Below are 22500 nucleotides of genomic sequence, written 5' to 3'. Positions count from 1 at the left end.
CTCTCTCTCTCTCTCTCTCTGTTTCTTTCTCGCGTCCCCTCGAGGAGTTTTTTCCCGAAAGAAAAGGGTCGCTTTATCCTTCCTCGGCCCGTCTTTATTATCGGGAGAGAGAGCCGATCGCTTTTCGCCTTCTTTACAACCGCGGATGCAAATGGTGGCCGTATCCGCTCGCTCCGCTTCCTGCTTCGCCTGTTTCCCGCCGAAAAATCCTCCCGAGCTATTCTCGGGGGTCTCGGCCTCTTAACCGCCACCGGCAGAAATAATAAAATGCAGATTTGTCGTGTACTTTAGAGCGATCGTTGGAAGGGTGGTTGGTTTCTGCTTCGAGTCAATCGTCTAAATAGAATTATTGCGACTCGTGGAGGATTTCTTTCGACACGACGAGAGGAGGAGGAAGAATCTCATCGCGAACACGATGAATTGTCGAAATAAAGTTAGTCTGCGATTTCTTTCGATTGATATCGTTGTTACGCTCGGCCCATCGATCACGAGAATCAACTTGGAATTCAAATTCACTCGGATACAAGAGGACAGGACCCGTGGGGAGAGGTAAATCCTGTCGTGAACATAACCTGGCGTTACATCGGGGACTGCAACGCCGGATCGGTGAAAAGTGACGGTGTTAACTAAGATTAACGGGCGAGATTAAGCAGCGGAATTAATTCCGCTCGCTCATTTGATCCTCCGCTAAGCAGATTATCGCCGACCTCGGCCTCGACTAAGCGCGAATTAATTCGATTGAAACGTAACCAATGTTCGCCATCCACCCCATCGACTCGAGTCGGAATCGATTCATATTCGATCGAGCGTCGGTGACCACTTCGCGCTCGCGGGGCCAACCTCTCCCGAAACTTATTTACGACCATTTTCCTCGATCCTTGGAACGATCTCCCTCCTCCTCATTCCTCCTTCCTTTCTTTTTTTCTCTCTCTCTCTCTCTCTGTCTTTTTACCTCGATTTCTTTCTCTTCTTTCGCCCGTTCGTTGTTTGCTCGACGCATCTTTCGGGGAGAAAAACGCGTCGCCCAGGCCTCGAGGCATTAGCAGTGATATTTTATTCATGAACCACCTCTTCTTCTGTACACGGGTGCCTAACCCGTAGCGCGATGCGAGACCTACTAAATAAAACATCCATACGCGCCTCGCCCATAAATTTCTGCACGGCTGATAGATTTACAAGCCGCCCTTGCCGAACTGATATTTAAATTAGTCCAACTAAGGGGCACGCGGAATCGCTTCGCCGCGGGTGGCTTACCTTCCACCACCTCTCCCTCTTTCTCCCTCTCTCACCTCTTCCCTCCCTCCTTCTCGAGCGAAGGAAATTCACCAAGGGTTGAGAAGAGAAATATGTTTTCCTCGCGGAAACACCGAGTTACGTTTCTTCCATTTTTTAACGGGAAATCCACTTGGTTGTATCGCATACATCATCCACCATCGAGAGGTAAAGGCCTCGATCGAAACGGCCTCGATTCTCGATAAATCTACAATTTTTCCATTCCCTTTGGTATTGAACGAGTTTCGATCGAGGCGAAAAAGGGGAAAAGAGAAAAGAAAGAAAATGAAGGGATGATCCGTGTCTCATTACGGTTTCCTTTTTCTTTTTTTTTTTTTTTTTTTTTTTTTTTTTTTCTTTTTTGCACTCGATCCCGTGAATCGGTCGTTTCTTTATTATTCATCGAGATCGTTGGAGCCTGTTATCATCCTCCGGAGCGGAGTGGTATCTCGAGCAGTACCACTGGCCCACTTGCTCCCGGTTGAACAGGGTTGAAAAGACAAGAAGAATTAAGCGCGGCTCGCCCCCTCCTGAGTACGCTTCTTGCGAGGGTCGCTGCTTCACATACGAGTCTTGCCTCGCTCCGAGGGTGTAAATAATGAACGAGAGAGGGACGATGCGCGAGCTGACTGCGGAAGGGTCGCCTCACTAGGTCAATACCTCGCGACCTGGAACACGGGTTCCTTCCGCGGTTATCGTTTCTCGAGAGAGAAGAAGAGAGAGAGAGAGAGAGAGAGAGGAGTGCCTCCGGCTGTTCCACCATCATTCTTTTTTCTTTTTTGATGAAATTTCTTTTTGTAGAAGATGGAAGGGTGTGTGGTGGGTTTCGGTTAGATCGAGTTTCGAGACTTTCTCTATTGTGGATGATTTTAATTGAAAAAAATATTAAACGTATTATTTCTCGTTAATACGAGAGAGAAATTGGAGGATAAAAGTATTTATTACTATTATGACTAGATATTATAATATTTCTCGGATGAAGATCGATAAATAGAAGGCTACGATTACATTATGTAATGTAATTATGAAAATGAGTGATTCATACTACTTTTTATAGACACTTGTACTGCATGCGCATATTATTATTACACATACATAATGCACAATGACCGCTATTAGTCATCGCTTTTGCAGTTTCATTATGCAAACCTTGTGTCACATTTTACACACCAAAAATTTGCAAACCAAACTTGTTACTTTCCAATCTTCTACATCTTTAATCAAAATTCAACACGAATCGTGAAAAAAGACACTTTCCACAGAAACGTTCAAACATCACGAGAAGCTTCGCATCTGTAATATAACGTATCTATCTTCGAATCCAAACTCGATCATCCCCCTCAAACACTCCTCGACAAATATACGCGGTATCCACCAAATGAAACCAGAAAAAAAAAAGAAAAAAAAAGAAAAAAAGGAAAGAAAGAATCCTCGGAACGGGATATTTACTCGACTTTCAGTCGCATTTTGTTTAGCAAACAAGTCTGCGAAGGATGGCCGAGGAAGGAATCGCTCCTCTCTCGAAGACTCGAAGGAAGGAAGAAAACGAGGATGGTCGAAGATCAAAGCGGCAGACGGTTCAATCGGGAGCTGCCCGCCCCGAGACTTACACCGCGCGCGGGTAAACTATCCACCATTTCCAACAATAACCGGCTATGCTCGGCCGCGGTGGGAAGCGCGCGCGGAAACGATTTCTCAGTCGCGATTCCGGGTGGAGGAGGGAGGAACGAGGAGTTCCCTTTCTTCTTCTCTGTCCCCGTAATCGATGATTTTCCGGTATCGGGCGCGCTCCCGATTTTACGACCACAAGTCGCGGGTTCGCAGGCAACGGAATACGTTTAAAACTCGTGGTCCATCGAGGAAAGCCCCCGAGGGGTCCCCCGCCGCCGTTTCCTCACCGATGCAAATGCCAGCCGGCTCCTAATGACGACGCAAATGCCGTGGGCGCAAAATCGTCGGCCACGGTATTTCTCCTCCCACCCCCCCTTCCTCTACTACCTTCTCTCCCATTCTCGTCGAGATTTTCCTTCTCGCTCCATCGTTCGGCTTCTTTTCTTTTTTCTTCTTCCTCCGGTTCGAGGTAATGGCTCGCGGGGGAGGGGGAGGCATTCGAATGCAAACGCGGATCGTATCACTTGGAGACGTGGAGACGTTAGGCGGTTCTTCCTTTATTTAAGGGAAGGGGGTGAGGAAGAGGGAGAGGGTCGGGTAATTCGTCGGGCGTTTCGCGGGCACACGGAAATGAGATTGCTGTTTGGGAAGTTATCGGGAAAAATTGAGGTATCAAGGATGGTGTAGAGTTATTCGAGAGCGGGAGTGAATAATCTTTGGATCGTTATATCGATTGATTTTGAAAGATTTTTCTATCAAACGAGAAACGTTTTATCGTTCATTCATTCTTTCTATTTTTATCTTCATTTCATATCGTTAAAAAAAAAATAAAAAAATTATCGAAACGATTCATTCCCACATTTTTAGAAAAAAGAAAGTATTAAGATTCCCTACTTGGTAAGTTATCTTAAGATATCCGTTACGATAGATATCTTTCTCCGCACTGTTTTTTTGACATACGGTTGCGTGGAAACAAATGGACTATCCACGACTAGTAAATTACTCCAATTTAGATAGAGTGGATCAGGAAGCGCGATTTTCGTACGCGGAAACGGTCGAGTATCGTGACTTGATATGAAACGGGAAAGAGGGAGATAAAAAAAAAAACAGAGAGAGAAGGACGAATAGAAAAATCGAATAGTCGAATGGACATTCATGCGTACAGCACACCCCCGACGACTAATGACACCGAATTCTTTTTCGTGACCAAATAAATGTCTTGATTCGTTTAATGTTTGCCCGCTCGTTTATTTACCGGCAAATTGAGGGGAAATTGGGTCAGAAGGGGGAGATGGCGCAATCGGGTGAGCCACGACACGGGACAAATAACCCGTGAGGGCCTGTTTATGGGGAAACGTCGAGTAACCGAATGGAACGAAATCGAATGGACGATAAGGATGTCGGCTAATCTTACACCTTTTCTTCCCAACTTACCTTCACGAGGTCACGTCTGCTCTCTGTTTATCCTCTTTATTACGTGCTCGCCTCGGATGGAGGCGAGCAGGAAACAGGATCCGCGTCCGATACAAACTCCGTCACAGGGGGTTGATTCCTTTCGAGAGGTGGAAGAAAAGCGAGCCGTGGAAGGCAGAGGAAGAGATAAGAAGAGAGAAAAAAAGGAGAGGCCTTTGATGAAAGCAGATAGAGGCGCGGTGATCCTTGCCTGGAGGATCACCCTCGTTCGTCTTGCTCCTCCTCGAGTGGGGGGTCAAGTGGTCTCGGAGGTTGGAGGACCTTTCGAATAACGTCAGATCGGCAAAAAACGGTTCGCCACGACACAAAGGTGCAATTACCATTCGTCTCACCATTGACACGTTCTCCGTTGGACAGAGACCTCTGTCTTTCTCCATTTCTTTTTTTTTTTTCGGCCCAGTATCGATTCGTTATTAGCGTCTTATTATTATTATTCGTGGGGCGTTGCGTTATTTGTATCTGTCCATTCGTGATTGAAAGGTTTTAATCAAGAGTTGAATTAATCCTGACATGGCGCGACCATGCGAAAATTGAAAAAAAAAAAAAAAAAAAAAAANAAAAAAAAAAAAAAAAAAAAAAAAGTGAGAGCGCGGCCAAGCTTTCATCGCCGCGATAGTCGAAAGAGGAATCGAAAATGCGATGCTCGCCGCGTATAGTAATTAAATTCATCGTATAATACCCGTGGTGGATAGAGGGTGGACGAGGTGGAGGGGATGATGGCGCAACGGCCATGAATATATATATATAACTGGGCACAATATTTATCGCGTAATAGAATATAACCAGTCGGTGGCCGGAACGGTTGCGTTTACGTGCTCGGTTAACTCAGGAAACCGGGGGAACGTAAACTCGAAACTAAATCCAAACTAACCGAACTCTGTCTATGTTTATCTCTCTGTTCCTCCATCCCCTTTCCATCCAACTATCGACCTGTACCATACTCTCTCTTTCTCTCTCTCTCTCTCTCTCTCTCTCTCTCTCCGGTCGAGATATGTTGTTTCGTCTCTTTCCAACCTTTCTCCCTTGTTCTCGATTTTACGGTATGTCCAGTCTCTCGGTGTATACGCGGAATGGGTTTTCGAATTATTGCCCTTTTTATGGAAGCGCGCTCCTTTATTGCATTTTCGCATTGCATTTTCATAGCGTTGTCAGATGCCATTCCAGTATCATCCTGGCTTTATTCGTTTAAAGGATAAATGTAATTAAAAAGATAGTGGTAAATATTACTTACCATTTTTATTAACCATTTTACATAAACGATCCTAATTAAAATGCAATTTTTCCCTACGAATTTTTTATTCCTTAATACTTGAAAGAAAATACAATCTCCTACGTAAATTCGTCTTGCGTACTTTCGAAAATTCAAACGCGTCTCGATTTATCCACCTCGAGTGGATACGAAAGAAACTCTCGTTTACATATGACAGAGAGTACAATAAGGTGAAGAATATCGATAAAACTTATTTACGGTTTTGAACGCAGTTTAAAAGATCCGTACACATTGCGGACAGATGGGTTCGCGGTATCCGCGGATTCATCCTTCCTCGTGTATCGCGTTACACGGCCGCGGGATGTCGGCGTAGCACGCGTGCAGGACACGCGCGCGGTCTTATGTATCGCGGAATCGTAAACCGGTAGATATTAAACTTTTACAATCCTGCCTCGTTGGCCGGCCGGCTAGGTTATGATGATTAGATGTAACTCGATAATACACGAGAACCAGTCGGTCGTTAAAGGTGCCGTTAAATCGGTGGAGAAGCTAGAAATCGTAAAAATTCGCCCGCCGCGGCATCGAGGCATCGAGCCAAGTTGGAGATCGAATCGTTGATCTTGATTCATTTTAATTAATACTTATTCGCGTTTGAATTATTTTAATTAGAGCTGTAATATTGATCACTGATTCTCTTTCGAAACGATGTAATTAAAGATATAGATTCCTCGTCAAACGGACAACTTGAATGGAGATGTTGATATTTTATGAAATACCGAGCTAAATCAATCTATTTCGATTTAGCAGATAATCGAGCGTACTAGGAAATATTAATATGTATATTCGTGAGATTTGGACGAATTATGCCTCGTGTTTCGAGGTAAATTGGCGCGCTTCGATTGCTCGTTTCGCACGCATTTTCAACTCGACCGTATCGATTACCTTCGAAGCGAACGAGGATGGAAGCACGTGGAGTTTTAACCATCGTTTCTTCTTTTCCATTTGAATGTTCCCCGAGGAAACGCGAGAAGGAATTGGAAAAAAAATTTTAAATTTTTCGTGTTGACAATAACAATATTTGATGATAATTTTTCTTATTAATTTATTTTTATTATTAATTAAAAAAAAGTATACAAGCGTATTAATAATGTAATATTCGCTTCGATTATAACCATTTAATTTTCTTTTTTTTTAGATTATTATTTTATCCACCAAATATAATATTGATATATATATATATCAATAACAATTGACAAAATTTTCGTTCGAGCATTTAAATTCGACTAAAAATATTGAAAATTGCGATTTCCAATTTTTCAAAAATCAAAAACTAACTGGATATACACCGATATGGCAGCTCGATATATCGATATCGATATGGATATCGAGAGAGAGAGAGAGAGAGAGAAATAGAGAGAGAATATTCGAAGCATTTTTATGATCGGGCATAAACGTAACAGCGAGTCGTAACGCGTGTCACGAGCAAATGGCATTGCATAGCCGAGTAAAGCGACCTCGGCCGGCATAATAATTCTCCGTATTGTCAAAGCCAAATGTGCGCGATGTTCGCCGTTCCCGCGAAATGTTATTAACGTTTATACCGGAGTAAGATAACGATTCGAGTGGGAAACAGGGGCGAGAGTGGCCATCGCGGGCAGAGTAACGATCCTCTGGCTAGGATTGCGGGAGGAGAGGAGGAGGAGGAGGAGGAGGAGGAGGTTAGCCCGGTTACAATTCCGGTTATTGGGCGTAATTCGTGATTGGCAGCGGCCGTTTCTCGCGGCTTAGTGCTAATAAATTCGACGTACTCGCCGCTCGACGATATTCGACCCCTTGCCTCTGTTGCCTCCCTTGAAGGAGGGAGGGAGAGAGGCAGCCGCTCGTGATATAAAGCGGTTTTGCTTCGCCGGTTTTATGAATATGCTTTCTCCGGGGCCAACTGTGCTCCCCCTCCCCTCCACCCCTCTTGCGCACCAGAAGGAGGAGCCGTCGACGCCGGAAACCGGGGTTGAAAGGCAAGAACGTTATATAGGTGGACGATAATTCATCGGCTACGCTTCGTCGTTGAAACAAGGGAAACCTTTCCGCTTGTCTCGGTAGTTTCGGGACCCTTTCGCGCCAATCCTCGAATCGTTCGATGGAAATTTGCGGCGAATTGCTCGTTGGAATTGCTTGTTTCCTCCGACTTCGTTGCTACAAGCTTTCTTCTTAAACGTTTCTTTGCCCGAATCGTTCAAGAAAAGATGGAAATGAAAGTTTAATATCGATACATCTTGAAAATTAGAAAAAATAGAAAAAATTAAAAAAATAGGATATATTTTATTAAAAATAGGAAAATTAGAAAAAATCGGAGAGGATTTTTTTTGTCATGCGAGAATAAACTAATATAAATTGGTTTCATTTTACGATTGATTACGTTATTTTACCACGAGGATTCACGTAATCGTTCCGTTTCATGTTCCGGAAACAATTCTTAATTAAATCGATCGATTGTTGCTTCGCTCGTAACAACATTACACTCTCAAGTTGAAATCCATCCGACGGCGGAATACGGGACTTCCGGTTAATAAAAGCGCACAGCATTACACTTGAAAATCACTGGAGATCCATCCCCTCCCTCCCCAGGATTCAATGTAAATTACATAAACCTGGGGAACATTGTCTTATGAAATTCATTTATGGCGTACTCGCGAGCGTAATCGAGTTTGTCTGGGGGGTTGGAGAGGGCAGGGAGGCGGTTCGACAAAGTGGCTTTTCCTGGTTGATGCGGGGGGAAGCGACGACGACGAAAGCCGGAAATACCCGCGTAAGGTGAGGCGCGGTACTTCAAAGAAGGAGGCTGACAGGAGAACATCCACTTCGAAATTCACTCATACCCACGCCCCTTCGCCCCACGGCTCGTGTTTTATCGCATTATTTATTGCCGCGAACTACGGGCTCGTGCCCCCCCTTCCTTCCTCTCGTGTCACCACCACAAACCTTGGGACGAAACACACGACGACGAACGCCGCCCTGTTATTGATGGATTCCTCCCTTATGAAATATCTCGACGAGTCGGCACGAATTTATTGCGCACCAGCTCGACCCGCTTTATCTCGTATTGTTCATGATAAACCCGCACTGATATCCCCGAGACGTTCCACCGGTCTCCCCTAAAAATCCCTCCCCCCCAGATCGGCCGTTATACCGATTCCTTTTTCCGCCCGCGACGTTCGATAGCGCGCGAGTCGGGTATTCGCATTAGCCGAGGAGAGGGGAGGAGAGGAGACGAGTCCTCGCGGATAAAAACGACCATCTTCCTGCGAATGGGCAATGGGAGGCTGCGTTATGACGTATACGGAACGAGCGATCGATCGGATCGGTTGCTTCCTGGGAAGACCGTGTTGCGATTATTGGGTAAGCGCGTTTTAAGGAGGACGATTATCGTTTTTCGATAAGAAAAAAGAGAGAAAAAAAGAAGAAAAGATTTTGATATATAAGATATCGAAGAATTTACTTTTGCAATTACTTTTGAGAGAAAAGTTTGACGGTAAGAATTGTATAAGTTTCAATCCTCTTTAAAGATCGATTTTTAAAGAACAAGATCGTTGGAAAGAAACGTGTCGGCGCGGCTAAATATCTCGTAATCTCTCAATATTTGCGCGAAGCATGGATATCGTGGAGCCGTTTGAAAGAAGAGCTCGCGGGATCGAGGTTTCTCACGGAAGCCGAGGGAAATTCCGTTTGATGTCGGCGGGCCGGGGTTCGGAAGTTGGCCGCGCAGAAACGACATAATTACAGGCGAGCGCGGTTAAAAAATGCAACGACCGAGGGATAAGGGTGGGACCAAGGGAGTATTTGTCAAAGAAAATTTTCATAATCGCGTCGCTTGCTGGCGGAGCGTTTTTCCGTGGCTTTGGGCGTCGTTAAACAAATTTGCACGCCCTCGTCAGCCGCTCGTCCGCCCGTGAACCACCCCAAAGGATCCCTCCCTCCACTTTCCACTCGTTTCCTTATTTCTCCACCTTTTATCTCCTCCCTATTTTTTTTTTATATTTCTTTTACTCTTCTATCTTTTTTTTTTTTTTCTTTCTGTTCAACGATCGTCTTTGCACGATTATTCCGCGTACGAAAGCCCGTCTTGCGTTTCCCTCCTCGAAACGCAATGGAATTTGGGGCAGGTTGCGGTTCGTCCACGCACGCGAGCCTGAAAAAATTGAAGGAGGCCACGCTTTCTTTACCGGCAGGGCGTGCCATCGTTCCATTCGACACGACAGAAGAAGGTGGCCGCACGCAAGAAACACTTGTCATTACGTCGATTCGTTCGACCGTTTCAGAAGACGTCGAATCGTTTATTTTAATCTGGTGCCATTAACTGGTGGCACAAAGGAATCGCGTACGACATTTACGCTTCTCGTATACACTCCTCGTGGAGAAACGTCACGTTCGTTGACGCTTTAAGACACGCTCGATTTTCGATATATCTTTTCTCTTCTTCGTTGTGCAATATACTCGTGCACGTGGGCCGCTCAACATGCCTCGTTTATCCCGTTCGTACGTAATATGAAGAAGAATTGATCGATCCGTTCGAAAAATAACAACAAGCTTCCATTTATATTGATACACCTTTGTCTATAAACCTTAGACTCTACGAATTATGATCCGAATCGTAATGAAGGGATAATAGAAATTTTTTATCAATTAATACAAAATTTGAAAGGAAGAGTTTTGAGAAGAGTTTCCAAGAGAAACAAACTTCCTTCCCCTTCGAAATAATGAATTTAGAATCTCGCAGTTGATCTTCCAAACTCCAGACAACACCACGGATTATCCCCTGTTTCCGGAAAGTCCTTCATCCGAGATCAATCTCCTTTTAGCTCCTCACTCTCTCTCTCTCTCTCTCTCTCTCTCTCTCTCTCTGTTCGTTCGCGGGGTTGCCGTTCAATTACGTAGTCATTAACTCGCGATTGTCTCTTCGGACGTAACCTCGTTACGCCGCCTCGAATCCCGGGCGCGGCAATATTCCGCGCGCAGATCTCAACACAGATAGGCTTTTAGCGTATTAGCAGGCACAATGTGACAATGGAACACAGGCTGTGCGTTACGAGAATAGCAAATGCCGCCACTCTATCCGTTTCCCATACAATGGGCCCGGTTCGTCCCGAGCGCAGCGAGACTTGCGAATAGCCAGGCGAGACACGTATTTCATAAACGGCCGTCGTCGTCGCGACGATCCGAGCCGAGTAAGACGAAAATGCATCCAACGTTTCTTATCCTTCCCTTTTGTTTTTTTTTTGTCGCCTCTTTAAACGGAGGTCAAGAATAGTAAATATCAGTCAATCCCTTTCCTCGTATCGAGAATGAGTAATAAAAAAAATGATTGATCGTTTTCCTGGTTTTGTTAACGATCATGTTTTTTTTCGGAGATCCACACGAATGATATTCGTGAACTAGTTTTTGGATATATTTAGAAGAACGTATAATAGTTCAAAAATAATTTTTGCCTTAATTTTTATCTTAATTTACAAGTTATATGTGTATATATATATATATATATAAAGATAAATTTTTGCTGTGTGTCAAAGAATGCGGATCCTTTAGAATTTTTTATTTTTTTCTAACGATATATAGAATATTTAGAGCTTTCTTTAGGATTCGAAAAAAATCAGATTACATCGAATCAGGATTAATCGGGGTAGCATTAAACGAGATCTTAGTATATTGATATTATTATTGTCACAAGAAAATAATTAAATTTCAGCTTTATTATTATTACGTTCGAAAAATTTAACATCAATTTTCTTCGTTTGAGCGTTCCGTTTAATTTCTTCCACGATTTTGTCCGTAATTTCACGTTACGAGCCGCTAATTGCCGAGAAACGAACGCAAATTCATTCGCGGGTTAATTTTTCGTCCGACTGGAACACTGACGATTTTAGCTTAGCTTTTTTCCACCAGTTGTTTCGAAAATTCAGCAAAATTTTCGTAAATTGAGCGGAATGAAACAGGCGACCAGGCGAGTTTCCTGCAGCGGATCGTTTCAAATGGAATTCGAATAGCAAGCAAGAGCCAAGTACACCTTGAGCCGGAATACCTTTCATAACGCTATATGAACGCGAAATCAACGTTCACGTCGAATAAACGTCGATACTTGCTACCTTATACGTTTCCTACGTGCACCTTTTTCTCGATACAGAAATTCCTCGGCGATACCTTTCCACGTATTTCGTTTTTTCCCCAGTCGTGCGCGTTTCCATCGAGCGAGTGGGCCTAGAAGTGGTTTAAAGTATGATTGAGCTGACCGTGTTACGAAAAGCAATATTTCACGAGTGAGCGGGTTTCGAGAGGCCCTTCGATGATTACGAGGTCTTTGGAACGACTCGTGCGCGGAGATTATCAAGTGTGGTGAATTGTTCAAGTTGCTTTTGAACAAGAGTACAATTGGAAATGGCCGCTTAGAATAATATTCTTTCGAATTATTCTCTGGTATGGTTCTTGGGCTTCTAACGCGATTTCACTCTTCTTTAAAATTTGATCGAGTGGTGCAGAAGAACTTGTTCGTTCACTTGTTGAAAAAGACTTGTTGAAAAGATTGCGTTTGCGCAAGGAAAATTTAGTCTAAATAATATACTTAAGAAAGGATTTGCAAAAAGACTCATTATCTGGAACTAACCATCGTCTCCGATTCTTCTTGAGAAATACCAAGTACAAATAATATTTCAATATTTCATGGTATTTTAATGAATAGTCAACTTTAGTTTACATAGCTATTAAAAGAGGTTGAAAGATCAATGTACCGTTATTTCTTCAAGATTTGCACCATTCGGCCCTATTTTACGATTAAAAAGGTCTTCAATATCCTTTAATTATCTTGAATTAATAAAATTTCATATTCATTCTCGAAGAAACTCCTCAATTCTTACTTACATCTTCCACGGTAACCGAATTTTCGACAATTTATTCCCAAGAATTCTAAAATCTCATTTACCTTCTCCTACTTATTAATCAAACAACATTCGACAGCTTCCTCCTCTCGTCAACAATACCACAAATGCACCATTCGGCCTTATTTTACGATTAAAAAGGTCTTCAATATCCTTTAATTATCTTAAATTAATAAAATTTCATATTCATTCTCGAAGAAACTCCTCAATTCTTAAAACTTCCACGGTGATCGAATTTTCGACAAGAATTCTAAAATCTCATTTACCTTCTCCTACTTATTAATCAAACAACATTCGACAACTTCCTCCTCTCGTCAACAATACCACAAATCTCTTCTCCCAAATATACTCCCAAATATATATATATCCAACTCGAAAAAAAATGCCTAACCTAATCGAGAGTGTCATCCTCGTCAAAACGAGTTTCGTCCAATCGGATCCCGCCACCGGTCAGATTATGCCGAATCCGTGGAACACGTAACGTTATCAGCCGGTGCACGGGGCATGGGTCGGTGGATACGAGGCATTGCATGGAGAGAGCGAGAGAGGTAAACCGTCCTTCCGTAGATGTGGACGCGGGATCTCGGTGGATGGACGCGTTAGAATGCCGGTTGGTCACCGGTGGTACACGCGTCGTAAAGTGACGATCGGATCAGGATGCAGGAAATTGGCCGGATTCGCGAGCAATGGGCCGTGCTGATACTGGGTGGATATCGGGCCGAAGTGTTGCCGCACAATATGACCCTACTCTGCGTTTACCCACCCCGCGTACGTGCCCTATCTGCCTCTCTTTCTATCTATATATATATATATACAGCTCTCGTTACTCGCGGTCGCTCGAATTTCGAATTCGTTGAGGCCAGCGCAGATCTTGATCCGATTCTGAGATCCTGATTCGGTGAGATAGATAGAGGAGAAATGTGGTGGAATTGGCGGTGGAAAATAATACGTATGGAGATCTCATTCTTCAATCTGATTAACTAGAAAGACTTTAAAAAATAAAACGATAAGGAAATTTTTAAATATATATATAGTTTTTAGATTTTTCGATTCTAGTCTAGTACGGATGAATCACGCAACGTTGTGAATTGATTCGAGAGAAAATGTACATCTATTTATAATATTACAGATTTAAGAACGAATTGGGAATCGCAAGGTGTCGAACATCGAGCGGATTAATTCGAAGAGCGAAAAATTCTCGAAAGTTGGAGGGAAATCCGAAGGAAAGTCGCGGGAGATGGGGATTTACGAAAGTTGTTCGATCCGGGCGGCCAATATCGCGCCATTAACCGTAGATAAGCCAGCGGCTAGAGCTCCGGCCAATATTGAATGGTCTGTATAGAGGTAGTTTGCCGGAGGGGGTTGGCGCGGGGGGAGGAAGGGAGGAGAGGGTGATTGTGCATTAGTGGCACTATTGTGCCGGGCCACCCCTCAAATCCATATTACTCGTGTAGTAGTCAGTCAGTGTCCGTGTTTCCTCTCCGCGCGCCCGTTCGTTCGGAACTACGTATTCCAGTTGTGTATAGAGATCCGCCCCGATTCCCGGCGTGCTCTATATGCAAACCGCCGCGTAATGAGTCCGTCAACCCCGTAACGTCGTTTGCCGCTATCCTTGCACTTAGGCGGCGGTACACCCATTTTCCACCGGATCCACCGGCCTGCCTCCGTCTCGAATGCAAATCCGTCCAAACTCGTGCGCCGCCGCTACACCACCGGCGTCGCCCAACCTCGATCGGGCCCCATGCAAATTCGCCCGCGGCTCCGATTATCGTTCCTACGCTACGTGACCGAAACTGTGCGCGTTCCCTCCACGATTCCGGATGGACCAGGATTTCTGGGTGGAAAGAGATTTTTCTGTGCGTGGGTGCGGTGGGTGTTTTTCGAAACGTTTGATTTGAAAAATTAAGAAAAAATTGAAAAACTTCGAAGACTTAACGACTCTCGTGCGAAGAAGGATTTATTAAATTCTACTTTAAACCGTATTAAAATTATGAAAACTTTGAATCGCTATAACTTCCGGTCGACGAATGAGAGATTAGAAGAGGGAAAATGCTTGCCCTTTAAAACGATTTTTCATTCATCCCGATATGATTTCTTGTCATTTACTGGCATCTCGTCTTACTATTTTAAACAATCCTGGAAATATTTAGTACGCAATTCTAGGAAAAAATAAAAGTCACATGGATCGCGGATCTTTGAATCCTTATATCTCGGCATAACCGATCGAGATATCGAGATGAAACAAAAATTCGATTTCTACACTATAGATTCCTCTATACTTATCGATTATACTTCCTTCTATATTTTAATGAAAATATGTACGACATATTACAATTTTCTCATGAATTTAATTTCTCATGAATTCGATCCATCGAATTCGAGTCCCATTTCGATTCATGGGATCGTAAGTAAATAGCTTGTTTTGTCTGAGACGCAGCAGACGTCGATGAGGGCGTAGGAGGAGAGTGTGGATCTCGATTAATGTCGGTTATTAGCTAGCTGTCATCGCAGTCGTCGTAAGGATCGCGGTCCGCTTTAACAATGCCTCGTCAACGCGCGAAACGAGATGACACGGCCGGGCGCGTGTGATAATTATTCCCGCGGTTGTGTGCACGCCTCTATCGAGGGATTGTTCTCGGTGCACTCGTACGAGTAGCGCGTCTCTCTCTCTCTCTCGCGCGCACACATACACACATATACACGCACACGACCGTTCTATACCCACCGTGATGATATTACCGTTGGCGAGCTGGTTAGCCGGCATCAGTCGACGTCGCCGACGTAATGTTTGGCATAGCTTGTCGCAATATGTTACACACCATCCCCTGTTCCCATCGAATCGGGTTACTGCGAGTATCTTCTCGTGGTGCACGGCAACCACGGCCTCTCTGATGCATGCAATCAGTGTGACCAACGACTTGGCCGTACGTCGCACGGCCAACTGGATGCCACGTAATTACGAAACGCGAAATAATTCGGGTGGACCGAACGACAGGTTGTAACTCCGTCTCCGCGTGGAAAACCAGTTTATACGGGGATTGGAGTTTCTTTTTTTTTTTCTGGTGGTAATTTATCTTATTGCTGCAAAGCCTGCTTTTTCTTCGATCGAATCATGTAATGAGAAAGTTTTTTTGTTTCAATTTTGAAAATTTATATATATATATTGAAAATCACGATACACTAAAAGTTGTTTAAAAGGAAGCAATCCTATTTTTACGCGAGATTAAAGGATTCTTTTAATAAATAGTCAACGTAAAATAATGGCTAATCATATCAAAAAACAGGTAATCAGTTGTGAACGAACTAAGAATTTTAATTTTAGAAAAATTTACATCTATTCGATATTTTATTACCTATCTAAAAAAAAGTAATTTCTTAAAAAACAGTATCCAACAAATACAAATCGCAATTCTACATTTTCACGTCCTCTTTCTTCCTCGTTCGTTTTACGCGCGATTCTCGTCTCCGAAACAATTGTAAAAAAGCCAAGAACACGGAAACTTAATTTAAAACCTAAATCAAAACACACGCGACACATCACACATACCTCGAAATCAAAGCAAACACAGTTGAAACGCGTGTCGAACGAATTGCTCGCGGACCACGCAACATCGCGTACGACCCGCGACAATGCGACACCCGGCTCGGAGTGTAACTTCCCCTCCCCCTCCATACATTACCGCCGCGTGTCCATCAGTCGGTGGGCCAATGTTTAGCATAGCTTGTCGCAATATGTTACACGCGGCATCCAGCCACAGTTTCCGGCATCGAATCGGTTTGGCCGATCACGCCTCGCATCTCGCGCCCTGTCTCTCGAACCTCGATATCTCGAGCCAACAACCCCTTGTCGGGGCCTCCTGTCAGCGTATGCTAATCACGGCTTCGGCTCTCGATGATATTTCGAAGCGACGTCGATTCGCACCACCGATCGCGCCCGACGTCACTCGCGTCGAGGGAACTCGCGTTGTCCGTTACAGTCGATCTCTGCGCTCGTAATTACCCTCGTTTCGAACGAAGGAGAAAGCGGGTGAACGGTTATTAGAAATTAGGAATTTGACGAGAGGAATAATAGCGGTGGATGGTTGGTGATGATCGATCGTGATGATTTCGCGGTTGAACAAGACGAAGAGGAAAGGAGTGTAATCGTGAAATGTTAGGTTGATATATGGTTTATGGACTGTTCAATGAAGTAAACGAGTAATTTTCGTGTATTTATTTATTGAAAATTTATATAATATATAGTATAGTATAATATTTAAAGGATTTGAAGAATGGATTTTTTTGTTCGAGTTCCATCTCTCTCTCTGGTTGGAATTCGTAGAAATTTGTATAAAATTCTTCGTAAGAATTTCGTTGTCCAAGAATCCATCTTATTAATGACGAAATTATTTTATATCTCACAGTATAAGATATCGTGTTTCGACTTATTTATTCTTTATATTTATTTTTCCAGATAAATCAGCGATAACCCTTGATAAGAAATACAATTGCATCCTTCCTCGCCACTCGATCCGTATTGCCAACTACAGCGCCTAACGACATCCGAAGAAATCGAGCTTCCCCCAATTACGCAGCGGCGCACAGCTTGAACGAGATTTACGAATGAAAATGAAACGCGAAGGGGTGGCGAAGATTACGGAAGGCGGCGGCGAGGTAAGGCGATCGTAACACTCGTAATTGAGTACACGGGCCGATATCCGAAAACTGCTCGGGGGTTGCCGCCGATTCGAGCAATTTTAAAAGCGGTCTCCCTAATCTGTAGCCTGTTATTGGTCGAAACTCGTGGGGCGGTGGATGCATTAGCGAGGCGATATAGGTCCCTGGGTGGTGCTGCTGGTTGCCCCGCCGAAGCGGATATTATAAATTCCGAGTCAAATGTAGCGTATCGTAATTTCGTTCGTTGGGATATCACTTAATGCAATCTGTACGGAGTCTCGTCCCGAGAAAAATTTTATTAATGTCATCCGACCTGTTTCCCTGGATGAATTCTTGTATTATCTTTTTCTTTTTCTCTTTTTTTTTCCACTCTCTTTCATTCGTTTCGAGAATCGTTTCTACGGGAGATAAAATCGAAACTGATTCGTGGGTTAAAAATCAGGTGATCCAGGATACGCAATAAGAAAGAGAGTTATAACCGTGATAGTCGAGGCTTTTCAATTTATTTTAACGGGGAAGAAAGGAGGGGGAGGAATTGGCGAGAATCCGCGTGTGCCTTCTCTCCTGTTGTAACCTGTAAAGGAGGAAGGAAACGGGTGTGCAGCCACGTGAAATTAAAAGTCCCGCTCCCCCTGTTCGAGAGAGGACGACAACAAAAGGAGATGCTCCAGTTGCCTCGGTACCGAGAATACAGGATTACGTCTTCTCCTCGTCATCGCTCGTCTAAGAAAAAAAAAATAAATACCCCGGAGCGCGAGCAGAAAAATAAGCCCTTAAAGAGGCTGATGAATTTTAAATCAGCCTCGCATTGAAATCAGGGAAACGTCTCCATTGCCAGAGGACTTTCGTGTTCACCCTCTCTGTCTTTCCCACTTTTACATCTTCTTTCCTCTTCCTTCATATTTTCTTTTCTTTTCTTTTCTCCTTTCTTTCTTTCTTTCTTTCTTTCTTTGGTTCCATATACCCGCTCTCCTCCGGTACTTTCAGTTTTCATCTCTTAATAATACAGAGGCACTAATACCCTGATCACATATTCCCGGGGATGAAAGGTAAATCTTGCGCTCCGGGCGGGTTATAAGGAGCACATTAATTCCATTAGAAAAGGCGTTCGTGTCCTCCCCTCCTTTTTTTCTTTCCTCCCTTAAAGGACAGGTTCTTTCCACCTCTTCCTCCGTCAAAACGATCGAAAATAACGCAACGACCTCGTTTCTTTCCTGTGTTTTCTTTCCTCCGATGAAATCCGTTCGCAGGATTCGTCGATCTTGGTTAGCGTCTTATATATTCTCTTCTAGATTGGGGAGGGACGAATTTCAAACGTTTATTATTGCGAATGGATAGTTGAGAAAATGGGATAAAATTGGATTTGTATCGAATTGTTGGGAGATTTTACGGGAGAGGGACTCGCCTAATCTTGTAGCAGGATATCCGGCAATAATATCCTGCTCGTGCCACTCATCAGGGGGCAACTCGTAAAAGTTATTATCACGACAAGCGTCGATTTCGGTAGCGCGTGTGCTCCGCGTATTAGAAGAAATTCTCTCCGCAAATGTAATCTGCGAAACGATCCATCGTTCCCTCTCTCTTCGAGAAACTTGTACAAACAATGAATAATAATTTCCATAAAGAGAGCTAGATCACAGATTAATCCAAACTAGAAAATTCTCGATCAATAATCGTCGTCGTGTGTCGTACGTTTCTTTCGGGAGACAATGTGAAAGACGATCACATCACAAACTGTAAATAATAACTTCCATGGAAAAAGAAAAAAAGAGAAAGAAAGAGCATCGTCGTAACTCAATCACCTTCGAAAGAATTATCCATCGAGAAATTTTCAAACCGAGAAAAACCGAACCGAGACGAGACGAGACGAGACGAGACGAGACGAATCGAGGCAAAAGTCGAAAGGAGAGGCTGCCTCAGTCGGCAGTCGATCAGCAGCGATCCGCCACCCCCAGGGAAATCGCTTTAAACCTTTTAAATTCGGCAACCCTCGGAAGAAAAGAAAAAAAAAAAAAGGAAGAAAGGACACGCACAGTCCTCCTCGAGCAAGCAACCCAGTCGCGTCGCGTCGCGTCGAGACGTGGTGGTAGCTGCGGGTAAGTACGTCGATACACGAACACAGCCCGATACTAGTGGTAGCCGGTTGCACGGCACATAAATATATCGCGCACGGAAGAGGGAAATCTGTTTAAAATATGTTCTCTCTCTCGCCATTTCGCCATGGTCGTTTGCCACGGGGAATAGCTAAATGCTTTTTGCGAGAGGCCATTTAAATCTTTACCTTTCGTCCCTTTTTCGTATATATCCTTCCCTCCTCCGTTTCGTCCATTCGTCTTCTCTCTCTCTCTCTCTCTCTCTCCTCTTCCTTTCCTCTCTCTCACTCTCTTCAACCGATTCATGTTTGCTTATGTTCGATCGGCGTGGAAGGAAGGATAGGAAAAACAGGGGGAAAACAGGGAGAGAAAAAGGAGGCAGGTGGAGGTTCTTGGTGGTGAATTTCTCTGTTTGTCGTGTATCGATTCCTCTTATTCAATCTTCTCGAGAAAGACTTCCCGGCCGGTGTAAGCGATATCTTCGAGAGGTATCTGTAAATATTCCAGTTTCAAAACCGTGGTAGAGGGGAGAGGAGAGGGAATTTCTGTGGCTCCTCGTCCTGGTGGCGGATCTTTTCCCGATTCTTTGCTCTCCCGCGTTTTATCGAGATTGGCCGACTCGAGTCCCACAGGAAATGGGGGAGGATCCGGATGCAACCGTACGCACAACAGCCACGAAATTCGCCCCGTGTACATACAGAAGGCCGATCTCTCTCCTCTCCACGCGCGTATGCAACGAGCGAGCAGGAACGTTTTGCATGCGAAAAAAAAATGAGGTTTCCTCCGCGAATTGCGGTGGTACCCTGGGGAGTCGGGCGGAAGATAGTCGGTTACTTTAGAGGAGACACAAGAATGGCGGAAATTTCTCTTGGTTATGAATGATGGGCTTGCGTGGGGTTGCGTTTCGTGGGCTCGATGAGACATCGAGTACATTTAAGTATTCTTTTGTTTCAGAGTTAATGCGAGATCTGTATGGACGACTATCGTTGGACGGCAATTATTTGATGTTATAATTATAGTTGTCGTAGGTACACAAGCGCTTAATATTAGATGACTATAATCGTACAGAATTTAACGCTGAATAACTATAATCATTATTGGTACACATTCAACGCTAAAAGAGTTGGTACACAACAAACGCTCTGCATTGTATCCTCGAATGGAAGAGGAATAGAAATATGCAATAAAAAGTATATTTTTTTCGAGAATTGACAAAGAGTAGACATCAATTGCTCGATGGACTATAGCTCGAGGAAATTTATTGGCGCAAGTACGCTTCGGAGAAGTCGATGAAAATGAAATCTGCGACGAAGAAGTGTCGTACCGGATGATAGTCGAAAGGTGGTATGGAAGACACGTCGCTGAAAGGAGGCTAAGCGCCATCGGCCGCGAATTTGTTGTCGATCGGTCTTGCGATCGAGAAAAAAGCCGCTAGATCGGTTCTCTCGCCAAGTCTTGTGACACATACACGCGCCTCTCGGCCTTAATACCGTCGACGTTTTATTCGATGCGTCCTCTGACGAAATCGACCACATTACATTCTTCGTTTTCTTCTCGACGTTCCATCTCTTCGTTATTTATCGATGAAAAACCGAGTCCGGTCTCGTTTCTCACGTTCAAGATAATTCTATGGACTGCCCCTGTTTTACAATTGGAACGACCTATTCCATGATATATCCTAAGTTCGTGTGCGTCCACGGATGTGAATAGAGTCGGTCGTAAATCGAAACATTGTATATAGTAAGACTGAAATTGTATTTAAGTATTTAAGTATTTAAGTATTTGAGTATTTTAAATCGAGAATAAACTATTTGAATGCCTAAACGTTTGTAACAATCTATACTGATATCTTATATAATTTTATCTCTCGAAATATCTCCCTCTTCAAAATAATAAAATATATTTCGGATAAAAGTTGAACGGTTTCGAAACCTAATATAGGGATGATTATTTTTTTATAAGTGCATGCGTAGAGATTATATAAAGTCAATGTTGACTTTTTTAATAGAATTATGTACTTAGGTAAAAAGAGATATAGTATAATATTTTTTATAACAAATTATTAATCCATTTATAACAAAAAATTATTAGTTTAAAAGATATATAATTACATTTAATTACATTTAATTATATTATCTTTTACAATAATTTTTTTTTTATTTATATAACATAATGTTTTTTTTCTAAAGATTATAGAGATCATGAGTTTATTAATCAATATTGATATATTCATTAATAAACTCATAATTCTAATCAAAAAAATAAAATTGAAATCAACAAGTTCTCTATGCATTAATCTATGAAAAAATTAATGAAATCAGCATATAGATCATTAAAACTATTTTTTACTAATATGCAAAATAAAACCGATATTTCAGATACAAAGTTATATAAGACAAACGAAATATTCCTAAAATGGAAATAAGAATACAATTTTCATTACAATTGATAAGTAAACGAAAATAAGCATCTAGAATTAAGAAAATTAATACAAAAAATAAATAAAAACATTAAAAAAAAGCAATTTAAAGAGGAAACTATGGACATAATAAGTAATTCATAGCTAAGTATAAAACATATCTTAAAAATATTTCAAAAATTCCGCATGCCACATCCTCTACAATCATATTCTCCTATTGAAAAGTCGAAATTTTAGCCAGAATTTGTCATACTAACACTTTTACTAAAAATTCGGCGTGCCACCTCTTCAAATATTATATTCTCCTAATGAAAAGTCGAAACTTTAGCCAGAATTTGCCATTGTAACACTTTTACTAAAAATTCCGCGTGCCACCTCTTCAAATATTATATTTTCCTAATGAAAAGTCGAAATTTTAGCCAGAATTTGCCATACTAAACCTTTTACTAAAAATTCCGCGTGCCACCTCTTCCAGTATTATATTCTCCTAATGAAAAGTCGAAATTTTAGCCAGAATTTGCCATACTAACACTTTTACCATAAATTCCGCGTGCCACCTCCTCTACAATCATATTCTCCTAATGAAAAGTCGAAATTTTAGCCAGAATTTGCTATACTAACANGGAAATAAGAATACAATTTTCATTACAATTGATAAGTAAACAAAAATAAGCATCTAGAATTAAGAAAATTAATACAAAAAATAATTAAAAACATTAAAAAAAAGAAATTTAAAGAGGAAACTATGGACATAATAAGTAATTCATAGGTAAGTATAAAACATATCTTAAAAATATTTCAAAAATTCCGCATGCCACCTCCTCTACAATCATATTCTCCTAA

The 22500-nt window shown here is 42.6% G+C and overlaps 1 protein-coding gene across 2 annotated transcripts in view; it reads left to right on the top strand.

Annotated features, from left to right (window-relative positions):
* The window catches only part of LOC122720530, a 119057-nt gene extending 101806 nt beyond the window's left edge, over positions 1–17251 (top strand). Inside the window, exon 2 of one of the 2 annotated variants that reach the window (XR_006347772.1) lies at positions 16943–17063. Coding sequence is in view for 1 of the 2 variants with exons in the window: in XM_043947297.1 (XP_043803232.1) it covers positions 16943–17025 (83 nt within the window). In the remaining variant the exon portion in view is untranslated. Of the gene's footprint in view, positions 1–16942 lie in introns of both variants that reach the window. The other variant, XM_043947297.1, reaches the window with a different exon arrangement.
* Positions 17252–22500: the final 5249 nt, after the last annotated feature.

Source organism: Apis laboriosa, unplaced genomic scaffold (genome assembly GCF_014066325.1).
Source record: "Apis laboriosa isolate Shangri-la unplaced genomic scaffold, ASM1406632v1 scaffold12_cov154, whole genome shotgun sequence".
Lineage (NCBI taxonomy): Eukaryota > Metazoa > Arthropoda > Insecta > Hymenoptera > Apidae > Apis > Apis laboriosa.
This window is presented reverse-complemented; position numbering and strand designations above follow the sequence as displayed.